At 48.4% G+C, this 23047-nt stretch overlaps 8 protein-coding genes across 8 annotated transcripts; 6 read left to right on the top strand and 2 right to left on the bottom strand.

The window, feature by feature from the left end:
- Positions 1 to 268: 268 nt before the first annotated feature.
- Positions 269 to 1771, top strand: N7466_002308 (putative MFS efflux transporter; the record flags this gene model as incomplete). Its single annotated transcript, XM_057161706.1, has 1 exon — positions 269 to 1771. One exon carries the CDS (start codon positions 269 to 271, stop codon positions 1769 to 1771), a length of 1503 nt encoding a protein of 500 aa, XP_057024991.1.
- A 1050-nt stretch (positions 1772 to 2821) lies between these two features.
- pkcA (protein kinase c) lies at positions 2822 to 5414 on the top strand (the record flags this gene model as incomplete). Its single annotated transcript, XM_057161705.1, has 6 exons — positions 2822 to 3230; positions 3394 to 3660; positions 3714 to 4286; positions 4342 to 4737; positions 4795 to 5253; positions 5392 to 5414. The coding sequence occupies 6 exons, from the start codon at positions 2822 to 2824 to the stop codon at positions 5412 to 5414; spliced, it is 2127 nt and encodes a 708-aa protein (XP_057024990.1).
- Positions 5415 to 7791: 2377 nt separating this feature from the next.
- Positions 7792 to 10449, top strand: N7466_002306 (uncharacterized protein; the record flags this gene model as incomplete). The annotated part of the gene is made up of 1 exon (XM_057161704.1): positions 7792 to 10449. One exon carries the CDS (start codon positions 7792 to 7794, stop codon positions 10447 to 10449), a length of 2658 nt encoding a protein of 885 aa, XP_057024989.1.
- A 692-nt stretch (positions 10450 to 11141) lies between these two features.
- Positions 11142 to 11570, bottom strand: N7466_002305 (uncharacterized protein; the record flags this gene model as incomplete). Its single annotated transcript, XM_057161703.1, has 1 exon — positions 11142 to 11570. One exon carries the CDS (start codon positions 11568 to 11570, stop codon positions 11142 to 11144), a length of 429 nt encoding a protein of 142 aa, XP_057024988.1.
- A 623-nt stretch (positions 11571 to 12193) lies between these two features.
- N7466_002304 (serine/threonine-protein phosphatase) lies at positions 12194 to 13647 on the top strand (the record flags this gene model as incomplete). The annotated part of the gene is made up of 3 exons (XM_057161702.1): positions 12194 to 12210; positions 12288 to 13572; positions 13645 to 13647. The coding sequence occupies 3 exons, from the start codon at positions 12194 to 12196 to the stop codon at positions 13645 to 13647; spliced, it is 1305 nt and encodes a 434-aa protein (XP_057024987.1).
- A 638-nt stretch (positions 13648 to 14285) lies between these two features.
- Positions 14286 to 15569, top strand: N7466_002303 (phosphotransferase enzyme family protein; the record flags this gene model as incomplete). Its single annotated transcript, XM_057161701.1, has 1 exon — positions 14286 to 15569. One exon carries the CDS (start codon positions 14286 to 14288, stop codon positions 15567 to 15569), a length of 1284 nt encoding a protein of 427 aa, XP_057024986.1.
- Positions 15570 to 16306: 737 nt separating this feature from the next.
- On the bottom strand, positions 16307 to 19141 carry N7466_002302 (putative C6 transcription factor (NirA); the record flags this gene model as incomplete). The annotated part of the gene is made up of 3 exons (XM_057161700.1): positions 16307 to 17459; positions 17518 to 17886; positions 17940 to 19141. 3 exons carry the CDS (start codon positions 19139 to 19141, stop codon positions 16307 to 16309), a joined length of 2724 nt encoding a protein of 907 aa, XP_057024985.1.
- A 2398-nt stretch (positions 19142 to 21539) lies between these two features.
- On the top strand, positions 21540 to 22991 carry N7466_002301 (uncharacterized protein; the record flags this gene model as incomplete). The annotated part of the gene is made up of 1 exon (XM_057161699.1): positions 21540 to 22991. The coding sequence occupies one exon, from the start codon at positions 21540 to 21542 to the stop codon at positions 22989 to 22991; it is 1452 nt and encodes a 483-aa protein (XP_057024984.1).
- Positions 22992 to 23047: the final 56 nt, after the last annotated feature.

Genomic DNA, 23047 nt, shown 5'->3' with positions numbered 1-23047 from the left:
ACCTACGCAACTCCCAATACGATTAATAATTATCAACCCCGCGTGACAGAGCCACTTGTCAAGCAATTAGTAGTCAAACGGTTGATTTGATTATGCATTACAAAGAGTTTAGGTTAATATGTACATGTCTTTATTAACTATCGCCCCCCCAAGCCCTGGAGTATTTTTTCTCTCTAGGTACAGCTTACTTCATAGTTACCCTGCCACAGTCTCATTTACCTAACAAGGCCAGAATTTTTATCTTCTCCCTCCCGATTTCTTTGCCAAAATGGCTGGGCCCAGCCTGGGGGTGTTTCTTGATATTGAAAGCTGCGCTCGCATCACCACTCCCTTACCTGCAGTCCAGAATCAGCAGGGGACTGTGCAACCTCAATCTGACCTGGAGTTGGATGAGATCCACCCAGCACGAAGTCTAGACCAAAAAGCCCGCGAGCCAAGGGTACACGAATCACCTGGATCATCCATACCCACACCAGGCACACTGGAGAGTTCGGTGCACACACCGATCGCTGAAAATCCCACTACGATTGAATGGGCACTGGATCGAACAGTAGTCTCTTGGAAAGACAAATGGCGGCTTTTCAGTGCGTGCTTGATGCTTCTTGGGAATGGCATGAATGACGGCGCTCCCGGTGCGTTGATTCCTTACATGGAAAAGCATTATCAGATTAGCTATTCAGTCGTTTCGTTAATCTTTGTCGGCAATGCGCTGGGCTTCATTTCTGCTGCCCCAGTCACGCATTCTATCGACCAAATGCTCGGACGCTCCAAGACTTATGCCTTGTCAATGTTCATCCTAGCTGCGGCCTATATTGTCATCACTTGTCAGCCTCCGTTTCCAGTGGTGGTGGTGTGTTTCTTCCTGCTGGGATTCGGTGTGGCTTTGAACTTGGCCCTCAACAATGCATATAGTGCCGGCTTGGCGGATAGTACCACGGCCCTAGGACTGGTATGTGGTACATATGGCATTGGAGGTACTGTTGCACCCTTGTTTGCGACTGCCATGGAATCTCATGGTATTCGCTGGTCGCTTTTCTATTCTGTCCCTCTTGCAGTCTGTTTGCTCAATTTGGCCTTTGCCTCATGGGCATTCTCAAACTTTGAGCAAGACACTTCGATTGAGCCACAACAGGCGATTCGCATATCTGCAGAGAGGGTGAACATTGAAGAAGAGCATTTAAGTCGCACTCAGCTCCTCAAAAAAGCCATTCGAAACCGCACCACCCTCTTGGGAGCGCTATTCATTTTTGCATACCAAGGCGCCGAAGTTTCCATATCTGGCTGGGTGGTTTCTTTCCTCATCAACTATCGACATGGCGAACCTTCCCGCGTCGGATATGTCAGTTCCGGATTCTGGGCCGGCATCACCGCTGGTCGGTTTCTCTTGACCCACCCTGCTGCAAAGATTGGTGAGAAGGTTGCCGTGCTGGGAATGGTTGCCGGGGCCGTCATTTTCCAGCTGATGACTTGGCTCATTCCGAATGTCATCAGCGAGGCGGTCAGTGTGGCTATCCTGGGCGTATTGCTCGGGGCGGTCTATCCATGTGCTGCCTCGGTATTCACGAAGCTGCTGCCTCGAAGTATGCACATTCCCAGTCTAAGCTTTGTCAGCGCCTTAGGGAGTAGTGGCGGTGCGGTTTGGCCGTTTGTAACCGGTATTCTGTCACAGCATGTGGGAACTATGATACTACATCCAATTTGTATCGGGTTGTATGGAGTAATGGCAGCCAGTTGGCTTCTGCTACCCAAGATCTCGAAGAGATCCGAGTAAGGGTCTCTTGGTGTATTTTTCTCCTCGCACGTGGGTCAATTTCTTTTTTTGAAAGGGCTAAAGGTTTAGATAAAAGAAATTTCAGTGTTGGACGATTTTCCTATGATAAAGAATTTCTGCAAACCCTAAAAGACCGCATCACATCTTTCACATGAGATGATCAACTGATCACTGATCAGCATTAAGTATTGAAAAACCTACAAATGGATCACCCGTGCAGAGACTAGAATGTGGGACGCACTGAAGTATAGGCAAGGAGACTCCACCTACTACGTAGTAGGTTCTTACTGGTTATACATACTAATACTAAGAAGTGAAATTTTGACAGGAAGCAGTGACGGTGACGTGTAGATAGAAAAAAATAGAAAAAATACTGAAAAGCCCTGTAGTCCTTGCTCTTTTCTCTTTTCTATTTTTTTTTCAATGAGGAAAAATCAAGTACGAATCAAAGTACGCAGACCATTACCCGATCAGAAACATCTGGACCCGAACCTCTCTCTGTTTCTACCAATCAGGCTTTTCGGGACCGAGGATCATGTCATCGCCCTCACTGTGGATTGTTTTTTGGGGGTTCTTCTGGTTGAAAGTGGTTGGGTCCATTGGAACAACTGGGGCTGAATGATGACTTCAAAAGAAAGATCTGGTCAATGATTCTATAGGTTTCAGGTTGTGTGAGGATATCGGATCATAGTATACAGAGTTAGAGGCAGCAGGAGGCCTCACGTGTATATGGTTTCATGTATTTTTCACCACAAAAACAAGGCGATTGTAGTAAGTAGAACCGATAATTCCAGGGAAGAGTAAAATAGAAGAAAGAAAGTCATAATATCATTCTCTCACTCTTCTTTGTTTCGTACTTTTCATAAGAATAAATCCCTTATCGTGATCAATTGGGGCGAATCCCGTTACATTTTCCGTTGTGGCAGTATTACCCGTAACCCCCCCCTGTCAACAAGAGCCCCGCGAAACCCTTCTCCCACCTACAACTCACCACCGTCCGGCGCGGAACCCCAAGTTTTACGTTCATACTGCCCCTCGGTCCTGCCCATCATGGATGGCGACGAGCTTATTGCCTCGGTCTACCGCAAGATCGAGCGGGAAAAGGCCCTGATCGCCGCCGCCAGTAACATGCGGCAGTCGACCGACAACCCCTCCGTTCAACAGCGTGTCGACTCCAGCATCCGCGATGGCCGCAAAAATATCGCTTACCTGGAGGAAAAAATGCGAGAGCTACAGATCCGTCACATGGAGCAACAAGGTGGTGGCTCCCCTAGCGACCAGCGTCAGGGTTCGGGGCCCGCGCCGCCCCCCAAAGACCCTTCTGGATACTTCACGGGTGAGGGTGATGGTCCTAATTACCCTCAAAGTGGCGCGGGCACCATGCCAACGGGCGCTCCGTTTGCTGATCCTCGGCCGTATGCCCAAGTTCCTAAGGCGCGCCCCAATTATACAAAGCTTGGTATGTCTGCTGGATTGTCAGCCCCAAATCCCCCCCAAATTCCCCCCACTATCTACCTCTCCGGGGGTCAGGCGGGCCTTAATATGACGATTTTCCTAAAAAAAAAAAAAAAAAAAAAAAAAGAATTGTCCGATTGGAATGCTGACCAGGCTTGGTGTTCCAGATCTAATCAAATATGACACCCAATACCTCGGACCGAAAATTCAACTCATGTTGTCTCAACTCGAATTCAAGCTGAGTGTGGAGAAACAATATAAGGCAGGAATTGAGAAGATGGTCCGCCTGTACCAGGATGAGGGTGATCGGAAGAGCCGCGCAGATGCAGAGGGACGTCGCATTGAAAGTAATCAGAAGATCCAGTTGTTGAAGCAGGCTTTGAAGCGATACGAGGATCTCCATATCGACATTGAATCCTCGGACGCCGCAGACGGTGTGTTCTATTGTCCGTCGATCTGATCTAGAAGGTTAACTAATTCACTACAGATGAGAGTCTAAGCAGCCCAAATATGCGCAAGCCGTTGACCGGTCTTCTAACTATGCGCATCCACGCCGTGAAGGATGTGGATCATGCCACTAGTTCTCGATTTTCTCGCGGCCCTGAGACCTATGTCATTGTAAAGGTGGAAGATGCAGTCAAAGCACGAACAAAGGCAACTCGCAATGATAAATGGTTGGACGAAGCGTTTTCCATTGATATTGATAAAGCGAATGAGATCGAGCTTACGGTTTATGACAAGGCTGGAGACCGCCCTACTCCCATTGGTATGCTGTGGGTGCGCATTTCTGATATTGCGGAGGAGATGCGTCGCAAGAAGATTGAGACGGAACTTAACGCCTCTGGGTGGGTTTCCGCCGACAAGATGGGCGATTCGGGCACCCCTCGATCTGATCACCCCGGTTCACCGGGCTCATCACACGGCGGCGCCAACTTCCAAGGAATGGCTCCCCCGATGGGCCAGCAGCCTGGAGATAACCCGAACGCGCCCCCAAGTGTGATGATTGATTCCTGGTTTGCCTTGGAACCATTTGGTAGTATTCATCTTTCGATGAGCTTTGGTAAGATATTAACCCCGTTACAAATTGTCCAATGGTATTCTAAAGTTCAAATTAGCCAAGCAACTGAAGGACCGTCGTCCCTTCGACATTGGTCTCAACCGCCAAGGTGCCGTGCGCCAAAAGAAAGACGATGTTCACGAGAAGCAGGGTCACAAATTCGTTACCCAGCAGTTCTACAACATCATGCGCTGTGCGCTATGTGGAGAATTCCTTAAATATGCTGCGGGTATGCAGTGCTCGGATTGCAAATACACCTGCCACCGTAAATGCTACCCGAAGGTTGTCACCAAGTGTATCAGTAAAGCGAATTACGAAACCGACCCCGACGAAGAGAAGATCAACCATCGTATTCCTCACCGATTCGAAGGATTTTCTAATATCTCCGCGAACTGGTGTTGCCACTGTGGTTATCTGCTTCCCTTTGGCCGCAAGAACGCAAAGCGTTGTAACGGTATGTCATATCTAATGTTCCACACCGTCGATTGACTGAGGCTAATTCACGGAGTAGAATGTGGCCTTACTTCCCACGCTCACTGCACCCATCTTGTTCCTGACTTCTGCGGCATGTCAATGGAGGCGGCAAACCAAATCCTCGAGACTTTGAATCGCACAAAGCACATTAAACAGTCAACCTCTGTCAGTAGCGGCCTCAAACACCATACCCTTCGGCCTGGCGGCCCACCACAGCCAAATCAAGACCACGCCAGGCTTTCATACCCCCAAAAACCCACCAGTGGCCCCTATGGGGCAATTCCCCGGCAACCCTCATCAGAAGCCGTAAGCGCGGCGACTAACTCCTTTATGACCCCACAGTCCCCCACGACGCTTCCACAAGCTGCGCGCCAACCACTTCCACCGAAATCTCCCAACTCGACTTCTTCTGCTGCTGCTGCTGCTGCCACGGCAGCAGCCGCAGCAGCCGCAACCGGGATGCGTAGCCATCAACAGACTCCAAGTATAGGCCCCGGTTCATCCGTTTTATCTAGTTTTTGTTGCTGATCAATTTTTAGTTGACATGGGCCGGCCTCCCGTGGCACCCCAGCAACCTCATCAACATGCTCCTTACAACCCTGAAGCATATGCTAAAATTCCTCAAACGGCCCAGCCTCACCAGCAACACCTAGCTAATATGACTGCACCCCCGGGCTATGGAATGCCACCCTCCCCGCCAGTCATACAGCAGCCCATGCCGCCCATGCAGCCAATCCCACCGCAGGTGGCGGTGCCAGCTCCGAAGGTAGACGAGGTCGCCCCCGCTCAGTCAAAGTCTCGTATCGGGTTGGATCACTTCAACTTCCTTGCAGTCCTCGGAAAGGGTAACTTCGGTAAGGTCATGCTGGCTGAGACCAAGAACACACGAAAGTTGTATGCAATCAAGGTGTTGAAGAAGGAATTCATTATCGAGAATGATGAAGTGGAAAGCACAAAGTCTGAAAAGCGAGTATTCTTGATCGCCAACAAGGAGCGTCATCCGTTCTTGTTGACTCTCCATGCCTGTTTCCAGACGGAAACTCGTGTGTATTTTGTCATGGAATACATCAGTGGTGGTGATCTGATGCTGCACATTCAGCGTGGACAATTTGGTCTGAAGCGCGCACAGTAAGCCTCCTCTATTCGAACGCAAAAACATTCAATTTATGGGGGACAGATATTGACAAGGACAAATTAGATTCTATGCCGCCGAAGTTTGCTTGGCACTCAAGTATTTCCACGAGAACGGTGTTATCTACCGTGATCTGAAACTTGACAACATTCTCTTGACTCTTGATGGTCACATCAAGATCGCTGATTACGGTCTCTGTAAGGAGAACATGTGGTACGGCTGCACCACCAGCACATTCTGCGGTACACCTGAATTCATGGCTCCTGAGGTTAGTCCGAGTCCTACTTGAGTTTGTTGTATCTTTGCAAGTATATTGACCCCTGTGATAGATTTTGCTGGACAAGAAATACGGACGGGCTGTTGATTGGTGGGCGTTTGGTGTCCTGATCTACCAAATGCTCCTCCAGCAGTCTCCATTCCGTGGAGAGGATGAAGATGAAATCTACGATGCTATTCTGGCCGATGAACCTCTCTACCCCATTCACATGCCTCGTGATTCGGTGTCTATTCTGCAAAAGCTGCTGACCCGTGAGCCTGAGCTTCGACTGGGCTCTGGCCCCACTGATGCCCAGGAGGTGATGTCACACGCTTTCTTCCGCAACATTAACTGGGATGATATCTACCACAAGCGTGGTCCCCCGCCATTCATTCCTTCTATTAGCAGTCCCACCGATACTAGCAACTTCGACCAGGAGTTCACTAGTGTGACTCCAGTCTTGACCCCTGTTCAATCCGGTATGCCAATACCTGTTTGCCGATTCTGGAAGACCTTTCTAACCCTTGACTTCTTCTCTAGTGCTCTCTCAAGCCATGCAGGAAGAATTCCGTGGCTTCTCCTATACCGCTGATTTTGCTTGATTTCGAAATGTGCAGACTGCGACTATTACCCGTATCTAAGCACTGCCATCGCGACTCAAACCGCCGGCTCGGTATCATGGGGCTTGACACCATCCCGACCTTGACTCTTGGTGTTGTTTTCCCTCTCTATTGAAATTGCTTTACATACCCATTGCAGTTGTGTTTGATTGAATGCCAGCGTAGACGCCAGCTATCGAACACCCCACCAGGCATGGTTTGGTTTTCATCGATTGACATGAATAATGGAACAGCATAGGTTCTTTTCTTCTTATTGCGGATTTCTCTTACTTTTTTTGCGTATCTCAATTGCTTGCTTTTCTTCTTCTTTATGTTCTCTCTGGTTTTTCCCCCTAATTCCGGCGGGTTGTCTCATGAAGGGTTTCCTTGCCATGCCGGGTCATGGCTGTTCGTTGTGCAGGGCTCGTGGGAGAGAGCTCTTGACTTGTCATCGGCTGTGCGGATGAACGTTGACCGCATGAACCGAGACGGGGGTCTTTTTTCAACAACCCAAAAAGCGTTTGAATGAGTATTGACGAGTATGAAGACCATTGATGGCTGTGCATGTGTGATACTGTGTTGCTGAACTCCCGTCGGGCCATGTTTTCCTTTTCTGTGGCATTGCTTGGATGAGTATCTGATTCCCCTATGGCTTCGAGGACAGGAGATGCAAATACGAATTAATACATCCTTCACTGAATCAATTATTTGCACTTTGGTCTTCGTCGATTCTGTAGAAGATGCTCGAATGACATTTCCAAACTGAAGGGTAAACCTGACAATATCGTAACTGTATCTAGTGCGATTGAATGCTACTATAGGTTGGACACTTTGGCAAAATTTGAACCCAGGCTTCAATCACTTCAATGTTCGAGCCTTGAATTTTTTCCAATCTCCTTTTCTTTTCTCTCTTCTCCCTCCCCGCTCTCTTTGTCTTTGTTTACTTTCATCGTCTTCTCTGTTTTCTTACACTGCCACTCTATTTTTGTGACCTTCGGTTTCTTTGTTACTTCTTTCATACATTCTCATCCAACGCCACCAGTCAAAATGTATTCCTGGAAAAAGCTTTTTCACTACAGTTCCGACGAGGGTATTGAAGGACGCGAGACAAGCGATCATGCTGCTTTTTCTGACATCTCCCCGACATCTGTGTCTGCCACCAAGCGAAAACGTGCTCGTGTCTTCAGCAGACTGCGTCGAGTGAAAGCCTTGAATTCTACTCCTGTGCCTGCGCAGACAACTATTCGCGACCTTTCATCAGACCCAAGACGTACTCAAGGCCTTCGAGGCTATGTGAATCGAGTTCTGCGACGTTACAAGTCGTCGGATCTAGAACCTTCCTCCGAAACAACTTCCAATCTGACATCAACTGATATTCCTTCAAGTCCCCCGATCACCTTCGAGGAATTACAACGTGAACAGAAAGCTATCGAGGAACAGGCGGCTCATCAGTGGGATTTATTTACAGAATCTCCGCTACTCATCCCCGGTACTTCTTCGCCAGCTGTGTCGCAATCTCCAACTGTAACTCCCTGCCCACTACGCCTTTTTGCGCATCCCAAGGATGAGAACTTAGCCATTTGCATCGATTCGCTGGAAGCCACCCTCAATCACCGCTATCCTACCATTAGGACTTCATCTACAGAGTCTTCTCTCGTTATCCCAGCTGCGTCTTCATCGACTGCGCCGCAATCTCCAACTCTACCTCCCTGTCCACTATTTCGGAACTCTCTTGGCACCCTGTCGAGTTTTGTTGCGCAACTCAAGTTCGAGAGCTCGAAATACACACCTTTTGGGCAAGAAGACTCGTCTTTCCTTTGCAGCCCATCCAGCATTGTTGTGAAGTTCAAGGACGGGAATAAGATTGCTTCCAATAACCCATTGCACTCCACGCAAACCAAATCAGACAGTTCGTCCTTTCTTCGAAGTCCACCAAGCGCAGTTGCGCAGTTCAAGGACGGGAATACGATTGCTTCCAATAACTCATTGCACTCCACGAAAAACAAGTCAGACAGTTCGTCCTTTCTTCGAAGTCCACCCAGCGCAGTTGCGCAGCTCAGAGATTTCCGAGACGAGAACATACTTGTTTCCCCATACTCATTGCCATCTACCCCACAGCATCGCCCATCCCCAATTGGAAATACCACACCACCCGCGCCAGATTCATCTTCTTCTTTTTCGAAACCGCTTTATATCACTACGCAACTTCAAGGCGAGACGACGCCTGTTGTGTCCACCCATATACCAGACTCCATCTCAAAATACCACTTGTCTCCGGTTGGGACCTTCACAGCTGCTGATATGTCCAGGCCACGCAAGCGAAATAGTCCAGCTAGTGATTCTGAATCCGCCAGCATCTCAAAACGCCCAAGATTGGATATGCAGCATCATCTTCAAAATCCATTTCCAAAATCCACCTCATCCGATCACCACTACAAAGTGCAAAAAAAGCGCAAAAGAGATTATATCGAGGAAATTTGCTCTCCTGTTACAGAAAGCAGTGATGAACATACTACATCGTCCGAATCTTCACATAATCTCTACTCAGAAAATAGTAGTAGTGGCGTTGACTCTGAGACTGAGTCAACCAACAGTCAGCGCCAGTCTAAATCACACAGTTCTTCGCCTTCCGCTCGAAAACGGATAAAAAGCAACCCAGTGCACCTGACCGACAAAAGAAACCAACGAAATGGCTCACGTGGCTCGCGTTCCGTCAGAATCCAACCCAAAAACTTTACTACACAGAAATACCCAAGGATTAGGGGGGTCGAAGAGTCCGACGACGATGAGGAAGCCTACGTAGATACTGGCCAAAGCGATGAAGATGAATATAAGATAACATCATCCGAACGAAACGACCTCTTATACGAACTTACGCGGGAAAGGGCCAGCCGCTTAGCCGAAGCGGTCGAGATACCTCCTGGTTCTGGACTGAGCCTGGTGCAGGTAAAACTAGTCCGCAAGCTGGCCACACGCGGCTGCAAGCCCGTTATGTCTCGATTCTGGGCGAGCGACTTCACCACCTGGCCCGAATCACTGTTCACCATAGCTGGCGATGGAAATATCGAAGATGACAGTGACCTGATGTTCAGGTCGCAGGAAATGTCAGACAATTACGCCATCAAGGCGCTACAGGATCTGTTCGCAGTGAGCGGCCGCGTGCGAGATTGCTCGTTCCTCTTAGTGGAGCCCCAATTCTTTGTGGGAAAAACTATCAGACAGTACCTGCACTGGGCGATCGATGATGCGGGCTTAAAGACCACCAGACAAACAATCCCAGTTCACTGCATTTGCCCTCAGATTCCTGGGGAAGAAATTTTTGCCACGATCATGAGGTGCTCGCAGAAGCTGGAACGACTGGCAACGCGCCATCAGACTGCACACGATAGCGACGCAAAGTTCTGGCCGACTATGCTGGGCTTTGTGATTGCAGGGCCAATCGTTTGTCTGTTGTCTCTTGATACGGACCCCAATTCTGAGGTGTGGTCAAACCACGATAGCACAGGTGAAGAGAGCCCGGCAAAGTTTTTGACCCAGTTTGATCTCTCTGAGCGGGAGCAGGATGTCTGGAACTCCCTGGCACTTGCGATTTGTGTCCTTCATTTGCGGGACACGCTCATTGAGCTGACCAGGGTCTATGATGGTAGCCAGGTTGTCCCCTACTATCGGGGATTTGGAGTTGAGACTGATGACGAGGACCGCTGAGTGAGCGAGAAATGAGAGGGAAGTGAGTGTGGGGTGAATACCATTATTAACTCGTATAAAACATTTGAATCAATCAAGAAGATTTGGAAAAGAATATGAACATTTGAATTTCATGTCAATATTTCATCATATGTAACCAGCCTAAAATTCAATTGATTTTTGAATGCCCACCTGGGGCATGTTAGCTTCCAGATGTCCTATGCGTGTAGAATGTGATTCCGAAAGGGCTGTCTACCTATTAGGTATCCAGTCACCTACATTGATATTCCGTTCTTTCCAAGGTTTAATGTTGTAACAGATTGAACTTGATGTGCATAGAGATACCGAGTAGGCAGCTGCTATATGATATGCCGCTCAAGACAAGTTTGATGGCTCCTTGGTGTGATATCGGGACCGGGAAATCATACCAGGAAATCATACCATCTGTTCCAAGATTCCAAGGTTGTGTATGAACACACATTTTCATCATGTAAAATCTTTTTTTATACATTTGTATACAGTATATACAAGGTGTCGATTTGACACCAGCACCTTCTATCTCAGCATCTTAACAACTAGCATATGCCAACAAAATCCACCCACATTGCCAAATCCATGGTATCATTTAAACAAGAAAGAAGAATAAAAAAGAAAGAATGCAAGTCCAGCATCAAGCGGGAAGATAACGCAGAGCACAAGCAGTGCATTAGAGACTATTGAGTCCCATCAGCCGAGACCCGGTGCTGCTCACTCCCACGCGCATTATGAAACCCCAATAATTCCCCAATGACACCCTTTGGCTTGGGTACCGGACACTCATGGCCAATATTATGTGTCAACTTCTCCGCCTCTTCTTCTGTCTGGAAGAAAGCAGTCACTTCCTCGTCAGCCGTGCCGGATGGTGTCGGTTGACCGGGACGTGGAATGTCAGAGTCCAGCTCCGTCTCTCTCCGCCTTCGGCGTCGCATGCGTGGGACTTGTTGCCCGTCGGCCGTGGTGCTCATTTCGGAGTCGGCAAAGGTTCGACGTGGGCTGGGGCAAGGAAAGACGTGTGGCATGCCGACAACCAGGAGAGACGCGAGCAGGGTGCCAGCAAAGAGGCCCGTTGTTGACCGGGAACGGGGGTGAAGATGTGGTGGCATTATGGAGGGAAATGTATGAGACGTTTTGGGAGACGAGCGCTCGAGTTGAATTGGGAATGTGAGAGGCTTGCTGAATTGCTTGGAGTCTCGCTGTTGTTCTCTTTTTTTTTTTCGGTTTCTTAGGCCATCGAAAGGTTGTTGAGCCGGGATGGACAAACAGAGAGGCTTGGGAGGTATAGACAGAGAGTAGAATTTCAATTGGAGGGTAAGCAAGAAGCCTCAATTGAATTCGAATGTCTGAGAGGGTATGAATAGAGGAATCCGGGGGAGGAGGGTGATCAAGACGGGAAGTTGAGGGATGCGAAAGGCTCTGGGCTCCATCTAATCTTATCTGGGTCCAACGTGATTGGTCCAAGCCAAAGATGCCGTTTTGCTGCGAACTGATTTACTGATTTACTAGTACTCTACGGTCCGCGGACTATTTCTCAAGAATCTTTTTCTGTGAAGAATTATGGGCAATCATGAGTCTCTATTTTAATCAAGGAGATTGATAATCATTTTGTATAGAGAGACTCGTGAATTTCTCCCCAACCCACCGCGTCCCTCGTTACTGCTGGTTACTGCCTCTCTTCCCCCCTCCCAAATCCCTATCCATCCTCCCCTCATCAAATCCCAACTCAACAATGAGTGACTTAGACCGGTACTACTCCCACTCCCGTTTAAAACTCAAGTGAATAATTATCCGCTGACGTCTGTCTCTTTTGTTCTGTCTCACAGGGCGATCGAGCAGCTGCGGGCCTGCCGCCTGATCCCCGAATCGCAAGTACGCGAGCTTTGCTACAAGGCGCGTGAGCTCCTAATCGAAGAAGGCAACGTCGTATCCGTCGATGCCCCAGTAACCATCTGCGGTGATATCCATGGCCAATTCCATGACCTGATGGAGCTGTTCCGCGTCGGCGGCGACGTGCCCGACACCAACTACCTCTTCATGGGCGACTTCGTCGATCGCGGCTTCTACTCACTCGAATCCTTCCTCCTCCTTCTCTGCCTCAAAGTCCGGTATCCAGATCGCATGACCCTCATCCGTGGTAACCATGAATCGCGACAGATCACAACCGTCTACGGCTTCTACGACGAGTGTATCCGCAAATACGGCAGCGCCAATGTCTGGCGTTACTGCTGTGAGGTCTTCGATTACCTGGCGCTCGGCGCGATCGTGCTCGGCGCCAGCTCGGAACTGGAACCTACCCGCTCCGGCATGAATGATACCACCCAGTCGGCCATGCCCATCGATGACGGTGAGCTGGAGACCGAGGTACTGAACTCGCGCGGCGATGTCACCATGAGCACCTACCGCCAGCGGCAGCGCGCGGCCTCCGATATCTCGACCGACTCACAAACCATCTCTCCCCCACGCGATATCTCGGCTATTTCGGGCCAGAGCCAGGCTGGGCCTCCGACTCGCAATGGAGCACCAGGTACCGGTGCGAGTGGAGATGGAAACGGTAGCTTGGCGGCAAACCGCACGGGTGCTGTACTCTGCGTGCACGGCGGTTTATCACCACTCATAGACTCGGTAGACAAGATTCGACTGATAGATCGGAAACAGGAAGTGCCGCATGAAGGCGCCATGTGTGATCTTCTCTGGTCCGACCCAGATGAAATTGAGGGGTGGGGGTTGAGTCCCCGAGGTGCCGGATTTCTCTTTGGTGGCGATATTGTGAAGCAGTTTAATCACCTCAACGGCCTGTCCTTGGTCGCTCGAGCCCACCAGCTTGTTATGGAGGGGTATAAGGAGATGTTTGATGGTGGTATCGTGACTGTGTGGTCCGCTCCAAACTATTGTTACCGCTGCGGCAATGTGGCGGCAATACTTGAGCTGGGCGAAGATGCCAATAATGGTGGAACGATTTCCCGCAGTAATGGTGACTTTGGCCGGAGCAACGGCGTTGGACAATCAAACACAGTTGTCAGTCCTGGGCGACGTTACCGTGTTTTCGAGGCTGCAGCCCAGGATACAAGGGGCATGCCTGCGAAGAAGCCGGTCGCTGATTATTTCCTGGTAAGTCTTGGGCTCTTTTTCTTTGTTTCATTGATCCATGCCAATTTGGTTGCTCATACTGACTACTGATAGTGATACCATCTACTGCAAGCGATTTCTCTTACTACTGTCACCTCTTCTCTATTTCGTCTATATGATTTTCAATTCCCCTTTGACTGGCTCAGCATCTCGTGTATCTTGGTGTTCAATTTTTGGTGCAGCCTACTAATGATCAATCATGACGGACATTTCTGAATATGGATTCTTGGTTCTTTTTTTTTTTCTTTTCTTTTTCTTTTTTTTTGGAAACTTGATTTCAGCAAAAGCGTTTATCTAGATGGATAATCAATATAACACATTCATACCCAAGGTGGAACCTTCACTCCTGTAAACATTCCTCGAGGGCTTGGAAGAACTTGAGTTTAAATGGGACATGTACCCGTATATGGGTAGCATTTTAGGTATAGAATAATGTATTCAATGTTCAACCTTGGAATGTTCCAAGGTTGTCTATGTACATACTGCCGCTACCTCTATGAAGATACTACTAATAAGCACCCGATATTAAAGAAACCCATGTAAAATCCTACACCGCCTTTCATCACCGCCCTACGCTGTCCCGAATCCCGATCCATAATTATCACATGACAATGTATAATCACGATTCACGATTCACGTACACAAACCCGTGAATGATCACGTAGATAATACTATCATTAAGATCTTGAACCAAGATGCCAACTCCTATCATTGAAATTGAGCAACATCGTGATCAGATCATCGAGCTACTACAGCAAGGGCAAACGCAAAATGAGATACTAGACGTTCTCCGCAACACGTACAATCTTACTCTGAGCGATCAAACCCTAAAACGACGTTTGAGGCTATGGGGTCTGTCCCAACCTAGACCTGATACCGATGCCCTCGATAGACGACTTCCTGAGTTGATCCGTCTCCATCAGCATAATACAGATGAAATCTTAAAAATCCTACGTGCCGAGGGCGTACCAGCGTCAAGATTTAGCTTGAAACGCGCTCGAAAACGCCTAGGTCTCAGGCTCCGTTTTCCAAGAGACCGCCCTGTCGTTTCTTCTCTGGATACATCAAAACCTTCCATCTCCTCGCCAACACCGGCGAGTATAATAACACCGGTTAAATTTCCCTTCTATGCGACAGACTTACCTCGAGGTCGTCCGCTACCCACAGACGATGAAATCACAAACGCCACACCCATATCCGGTGAAGATACAGCACAAACAATCGTTCGGATAGGCACCCATTACGTCGTGAAATATGGCCTGGGTGTCAATCTTATGGAAGGCCAAAACATGCTTTTTATACGGGAGAAGACAAATATCCCTGTCCCGCGGGTTTACGCTCTTTACTCCAATTCAAGAGGCCAAAGCGTTATTGCCATGGAGTACATCGCTGGCCAGACACTTGAAGCAGCGTGGCCACTGCTAAGCGAGTTGGAGAAAGATGACATACTTTGCGAGCTACGGGGATACTGTGACACTATGCGCGCGCTTCCGTCCCCAAAATACTTTGGCAGTGTCGGCAAAAAAAAGCTTCTGAGTACTATATTCTGGACTGACTCGCACAATCCACAAAGTTCAGACTCCTTGATCAATGGGCCGTTTGACTCCGAAGATGATTTCATTGAAGGCATGGTGCAGAAGCTCATATATAATGGAGCCAACGCGGTCATGACGGAGTATCTTCGCAAGATATGTTTTCCTGCTGTTTTCAAGGGCCACGAAGCGATGTTCACGCACGGCGATTTGCAGACGAAAAACATTATAGTACGCCAGAAGCTCAGTGAACGTCAGGCGAAAAAAAAGCTCGTGATTCTTGATTGGGAAAATGCGGGGTGGTACCCGGCGTATTGGGAGTTTTGCATGGCTTATGCTGCTTTTCGATGGGATGATGATTGGCCACTTTGTGTTGATAAGTTTCTTGACCCGTTTCCCTCTCAGGCTGCGTCGATATATGACTTGCGCCTTTCGTTATGGTCATAGAAGTTGAAAAAAGAAACGGGAGATAGCTCAAGTGCTAGGAGTATTGTTCAAGCGTTGCAGTTTGTGTGGTGAATTTCTGGGGGGAGGGAATCTTGTACTGAAAAGCTCTACAATCCATTGCCACACCACTTGCTAATATGTTCACACCGTTTTTTGAAATGTGTGAGGAGTATGCGCGCCTTGTGACGCCAAGGCCGATCAGGATTGGCCAATTTCCCCTGCCCCCTAAGCAGTTTGCGTGCAAGTAATTCATTGGCACATACACCAAAAACTATGCAACCTTTTACAAACAACCAAACAACTCGCCAACTTGAATCCCATTTACAAAACCCTTGGAAAGAAACATCCTCAATCAGTTTCTACAAAGGTTCTGACCAGATTGCATGTGCGAAAACATGATTTCAAATGATCATCTTGTATAACATGCTCAAGCTAGCAGTTTTTAACTACATCAATAGACATCTGCTGCACATTGTTTTGCTCACGGGTATCATTCTATACACATGCATATTGTAGATCCATGGCTAGGTGTATTAATGAACATTTTCTCTTCGCTTTTCCAACGCACATGTGCACAGGTCAACTCCACAACGCAGTGTAAGAATAGAAAAAATCTTGTGACAATCTTGGCAATCAATCCGGTATACAGAATATGTATCAACCGTTAAAAAATACATAAACAATGCTTATTGAAACAAATTGACTATCCAAAATTGACTTCGCAAAGAACATGGATATCATGTCCAATGGTTATCGTACCCCGATGCTCTGTTATCACCCGAAGAGGGCATATTGGACAACGAGCCCGCAACTTCGTGATCTGCAACGGCGGAATTCAAGTGTGGGTGAGCTGACATGGGCATAAGGTGACTGTTATTGCCATATGAAATTGGAGGAGGTTGTTCTGGCATGGTGGAATTCCACCCAGCACCCCAGTTCTCCACGCCTGGCGTGCCTAGACCCAATGCCGCAGCAGCATTCCGGTTCCACCAGTCATGGCTTTCTTCAACGAGGTGGTCAACGGATGATGTCGAGTGTGGAGACAATGCGCCTTGTGTACGACCAATTTGGCTCGCAGTATGATTATACCAAACGCTTGGAGCAACAGGCGAGGGCGCTGCTGAGGGATCTGAGGGTAGAGGTGACACATGGTAATTGACTTGAGGAATGGAGTGTGTATATGTTGGTTCTGGGTTTGCATATTCGGCCTGCTGGGTTGGTAGTCCCGACATATGACGGGTTTGATCCGCTGGAGGGGCGGAAGAGGGAATTGCGGAATTAGGATAATGGGGACCCATTGAGACTCCCATCATGTTGACCGGAGCTGGACCATAGGATTCTTTGCGCAGAGGAGATAATGCAGGGTTTACTGGGGATTGAGGTCCGCCTGGGTAGGTATATGGTGTATGTAAGGCATTATTGATGATAGGGGAGTCTGCTGATGTCGACGGCGAAGTTGTTTGGTCCCAGGAGCCCCAGGAGCCCCACTTGGCGTGAGTGCGTTCGAATATAGCGATTGCTTCGGCTGGTAGTTGGACGTGCCACTTGTTGGCAGAGATGTCTAAAATCCGCAAGGTCCGACGTGCGGCCAACCAACCATCAGCCATTTCCTCGAGATTCCGGAGCCCATGGACGATATCTCGTTCGGGATTCCTCCCAGGGAGGTTGAGAAGATGGATTGTGCAGGCTGTGTGGGCAATGTATACAACGATATTACAGATTTGTTTCAATCCATAAGTGCGTTTGTACATGCGCAGTAGTTTTGAAATGATTGACGCAGCCTGGGTGCAAAATTTCCGAGGCGATACGTGTGAGGGGAGGGGCGTAGTGGCCTTGGTATACTTTAGAAATGGCCGGTATAGGTGAATGAGAAGCAATTGTTCGAACATGCTGGCAATGACCATTAGCAGGATGTATAAGATGAATCTTGACTTTTCAGTACACTTACTGCATGACGAGGACTTGGGGAAGCTGCCCTTCCTTTGGTTCAAATTCTCGCGGAAGTTCCTTTTTCCAGGTCTCAAGTCGCGTGTGTACGTCACTCAGCTTTTTCAATTCCGATTGTTTTGACTGTGATTTTTCCAAATCTGAAGGGTGATAGAAGTATCTTAGCAAATCATTACTGATCTCACACAACTTAGATATCTCTAGAGCAATTGCTCTGATTCGGGAGGGTTGCGCATGCTCCTCGTTAACGCCAGAATCTGTGTATGGTAGCCACGTCTCGGTTTCTTCTCGTGGCAGGACATCGAACTTTGGTACATTGGTGTTGGATGAAGACAACTGAGGTTGTCGGCCAAGGTAATTTGACCAGCACCTGTCATTGGTTAGAAGATGGCAAGCAAAAACTAGGGGCAAAGAACAACATACTTGTCAACGAGATAGCAGCCCCAGAAGGTGATCCGGCGAGCATCAACTTCTTCATCGGTGAGATTTCGCGCTCCCATGTTAGACGCATCGACGTTCAAACCAAGATCAAATGCCATGCGAAAGCTCAGGCCACTGTATACCCAGCCTTTGCCTTCACGGCCACACCCAGCCTCACGAACAGACATGAGCGCAAAGGCCTGGACTGTACATAGTTTTGCATTTTCGTGTTCGTCATTCTCATGAATCAGCCGCTTTGCTTCTTTGAAGAAGTGATTGCCAGCGGTCGTGATATCGCTAGGGTCTGTAAATGCACCTGGCCAAGAGCTGAAATGACAACCGAGAGCCAGCATGGCGTTCACAAGCAACGCGGAACAATACTGGCTAGGCATGCCCCGGTTTAAGTCCCTACAAAAGATATCTTTTGCAAGGAGGGTAAAGAAAGGATAATGCCAAGTGAAGTACATATTTAGGAGATGAGTAATGAGTGAATCATCTTCAGTCACTTGTGTCCATCGTCCGATGACATTCGCGTCATTAGCTGTACCGAGGACATTCTCCGTGATTAAAGCGGATTCTTGCAATTCCGAGTCGGAAGGCAGAAAGATGAGATTAGATGTGCCTCCAATGAATTTACGTGAGCCATCAAGGAGGAGTTCGCTCATTTTGCCCGATAATTCGGACTCAAACTGGTCAACCTCGGATGGATTCTCATCGCTGACGGAGTCTCTTGCTTCCGGCACCGAGAGAAGCCCGGTTGTTTGCCGCGTAACGACAGATTGAGCGACTTCCTCGAGATCATCGCATGACCTGATCTCGCGTACGAGGTCAAATGCATCGTCTTCTTCGTAGTTCAACAGTGCCTGGAATAATGTTTGCAGTGTTGTGTGTCTCGATCGTAGCGTATCGGCATCTTTCTTATACACGCCTTTGCGGCGGTGATCAGAATTCGGATCATAAACACCTGATTTTGAGTTAGTTTGCCACGGTAGATAATTGAGGAAAGGTGTACGAACAGGGTGTATGGTAGACCGAGGAACATGCAGCACAGCTAGGCAAGTTTCCATCGCACTAAACCCACCGATCAGCGATGCTTCTTTCCTCCCATGTTTGCACCGAATTCGTACCTTTGATTTCCTGCGACGGCAAGCAATACAAGCAGTGCTGACACAGCGTCTCTTGGACGCGGTACGGTCTGCAGACATGGTTTTGATTCCTTTGCTATGATAGGTGCCGGGGACTGGCTGTTGCTTTCTCCGCGGAATGAAGACCCCCACGCCTCAGCCTCGTGGCGACCGGTCAATGGTCCAGTATCGAATTTGATCAGTGCATGATGCGTCCATCGTCCAAAATAATAGAGGGCATATAACAATTCTGGGTGGCCTGGACTGCTGCAACAGTAGCCTACGATGGGGGATTACAAGCTCTGGCCGAACTGGTCAGCTCTATCGGGCCAGGAAGATCGGGGGACGATCGGGGAGTCAGCCGGGCTTGGGTCTTACAGTTGAGGATCGCCTTCCTTACCAACCACGTATACAGGGTGCCACAAACAATTCCGATGGGAATCCTCAACCCCGCGGTACGACCCACTACAGAAGCGGGGTGATGGGGAAGTTTTGAACGGGGGGATGCGATCTGGTAACCCCAGCAGCATCGATGAAAAAATTGGGATTTGAGATATGACCGAGTTGATTGGACAGGCTGCAATGGAGGATGTGGTTATCGCTGGCCTCTGGATGGCTCATTTTCCTCTCCCCCAACACGAGAGAGAGGACGATAAGAGAGCATGCGTGATAGCATCACGTGATTTTTGGATCATCTGATTATTGATTACACATTGCAATTCATCCACTTTGATGATTGGTCACGGGACAGTGGGAAGTAACTGAATAATGGAAATTTGCCATTTGTATTTCTATTTCTATTTCTGGAGAGAAGAAGGCTGTGTTGTTTTCACAAGAGTCATAATCAGAGAGATAAGAGACAACATTATTAATCTGATCTGACGAGGCAAGACTTTCCGAGATCCAAAATGAACAGATAAGCATCACAGTAGTATGTACTATAGTAGTACTTGAGAAGACAAGGCAACCATAGAGAGATCTACTTATCTACCGCGTTGACCGCCAGGTTGACTCATGAAAAAAGCAAAGCAAAACAAAACAAAACAAAACATCAGATTTAAATAAAGCCACAGTAAAATAAAATACACACAAATGTCCAAAAAATCAAAACAATAACAAATATCGAAATTGAAATCCCCCTAAAAAAAAAAAACAATAACTTCAGGCATACACCGCAACTATCCTCGCTAAAGCAGCTCCACCCACCACGTCTACAATCGCCGGATTCGAGTGCCTGCAGCCACCCGAGGGCCACCGCCGGACTCCCTCACACAGTTCTCCGGAAACCCTCATGCAATCAATCTGTAATCTAGCAATCTCTTAGTATATACTATTTACTCCGTACTGTTTCGGAAAAGGGAAATTAACCCAAAATAATCTTATTTGTTTAAGGATTAAATAAGGATTTTTCTAGAAGGAAAAATGGAAAAATCCCTCATGAACTAATCCAAAACTGGCAGGTCAGCCCCTTTTTTCTTCTCCCCGAATCTACACCGTACAAGCAAATTTTGATTTATTTGATTTTTTTTTTTAATGTTTTTTCCGATCCTTCTATCTTACGTTCTGCCGCGAGAACGAAAACAGAAGGCGATGGCTGAGAGCGGTTATCTCCATTTATGCAGGCACACACTAAATCCAACCTTAAAAAACCATCCGATCCAAGTTGGGTCTGACCTGTCTTTGGGCTGGAACATGCAATATATAGATCCAAATGGATCTAGAGAATTGGAAATTATAAATCAAAATAGATAGATCTGCAAAGTTTGGTCAGATTCTTCGTAAACAAAAAAAAAAGGGTACATGTCAGATCGCCTTCAACTATAAGCGGACAGCCCCGGGATCCTTGAAGGACTTTTTTTCGATGGGGTCCCACCGGACGAACATTCCACGGTAACAGATTAGTAAAGAGAAAGAAAAAAAAAGGGAGGAAATAAAAAAATAAATCCTTACCGGAACCCCGGCAGGTTATTGTCCCCCGCGGCCAATGAACAAAGTCCAAATGGCATTGAAACGCATTGAAACCCAGTGAATACCCAGTAGAAACACAGCAAATTCCCCCAGTGAATGGGTCCAGACCCCCACTTCGCTTGACTAAAAGCGGTCCATTTCTTACGCCTGTCACACGCGTACCTGCCCAATACACCCTTATCACTCTGCACTGCACTCTTATCTTCCCTTTCCCCATTCCTTCTCGCCTTTAACCTTTCTCTCCCCATCTTTCACTTTCACGCTACCTATTTCTCTCCCTTCACTCCAAAGACCTCTTATATTTACCTCACCCTGGAATTTCCAAATCTCCCAAACTATTCCCAGATTCAAAACTCTTATCGCTTGCCGCTCTCTTCTCCATCCCGGCGCATGCTTCGGGAGATATAGTCGACATTCCTCCCTTCAATGTATCTCGCCCAAAGACTCGACCAAAGCGCCTCGTCTGGACGATACACCACCGAAATCCTTCGCTCTGGCATGATCATCTAAGATGATGGTCCCTAGAGCATTCCTCTTTACTTCAGTACCACACCAAAAGACAATGCCGTCTCTTGAAGGGAAAGAACGGCCGGGACATTTACCCATGTATCTACCCGGCTCCAAGTCTCCTTACGATGTGAAAGCCCCGGGGTCGACTCATGCCATCCCCGTGGGTATCCCGTCAAAACGGACTTCGCGCACTCCCGTGCGTCGAGAGGCCCATCCTCGCACCCCATCCAAGACCTCCGCCTCATCTCGTCGATCCTCTTCCTCTTCTTCCAATGACCGTCAAATACCTAAAGCAGTCGCGTCCATGCTAGACGCAACAGCCATTCCCGTTCCCCGACGAACTTGGTCCAACCGGAGACCTCGGAAACTTCCCCGAGGCAACAACGTGGAGGAATTCAGCCGGTTAATGCAGGAAGGGATCAAGTCAAAGGAGGACTATTTGACATCTGGATCGGGCAACTCCCCTCTAGATATCTTGTTAAGCCCACCAGAAGACAACGAGAAATATTTGGGCAATGACTCAGAATCCGAACCTCCCTTCTCCGCCAGATCCATCTCGAGTGACTCAATGCCATCACTTGCCCACGACCTCCCATCACCATCTAGTATCTCTCAACCACCTACTCCGGCTAGCCAAAAGAGTCCCTCTGAAAGGCGACACCTACGGTATACTCCCGCGGAAGATTGCGTCTTCGATCACCCGCTCCTCGAGGCCGAGATTGAAGAAGGCGAGATCATAGAAATCGATCTCCAGAGGCCTGGGCCGGATATCATCCCTTCGAAGCAACCCGCCTCGTTTAGATCCTTCCCGCGTTTGAAATCTTCCTTTAAATCAAACCTGACGGCATCTTTGCGCGCACTCAAATCGGCCGCACAATCTGTTTCCTCCCTGACAACACCCTCGGTCCAGCCCGAGGACTTCCTCACTCGGTCTCTCTTCACTATCGCGCCTGAACTGACGGATGATCGCCGTCCTCCACCGATGCAAACCCCACCCTCCCCAGCATTGCGACGGTACTTGAACCCGACTCCCATCTCTCCCGCGGAGATGTGTGTCTATCACGATCACCCGCACGACACTCCCGAGCTGACTCAGGCTTGTGTATCCATTCAAATGCAGACTTATCGCCGCTCTCGAGGCCGTGGTAACCGACGCAATCATTTCCATGTGGTCTCTAAGCAAAAACGTGACCAGTACTACACATTTGATCCGGAGGTTCCACCCATGTCACGTCAACGGGAACCTCGTGAGAACAGCGATTTCCTCCGCATGGTTGTCCTGGAGATGAACATGCGACGCAGCGGCAAGCTTCGTGAAGACATCCCTCCTCGGGCTCGTTTCTATCTTCCTCCTCGCAAGAGCAATCCTTACCGGGTAGCCGGAGACTATGATGACGGCGAAGACAACAATATTCCATCCCGCTGGGTGGGTGTGTCGGCCTCATGTCAATAAGGTGAATCTGACACAGCGCAGAGCGCATGTCGATTTATCAGTACATATATCCCCCA

Source organism: Penicillium verhagenii (genome assembly GCF_028828195.1).
Source record: "Penicillium verhagenii strain IBT 33310 chromosome Unknown utg000003l_segment0_segment0, whole genome shotgun sequence".
In the NCBI taxonomy this organism is placed as follows: Eukaryota; Fungi; Ascomycota; class Eurotiomycetes; order Eurotiales; family Aspergillaceae; genus Penicillium; species Penicillium verhagenii.
This window is presented reverse-complemented; position numbering and strand designations above follow the sequence as displayed.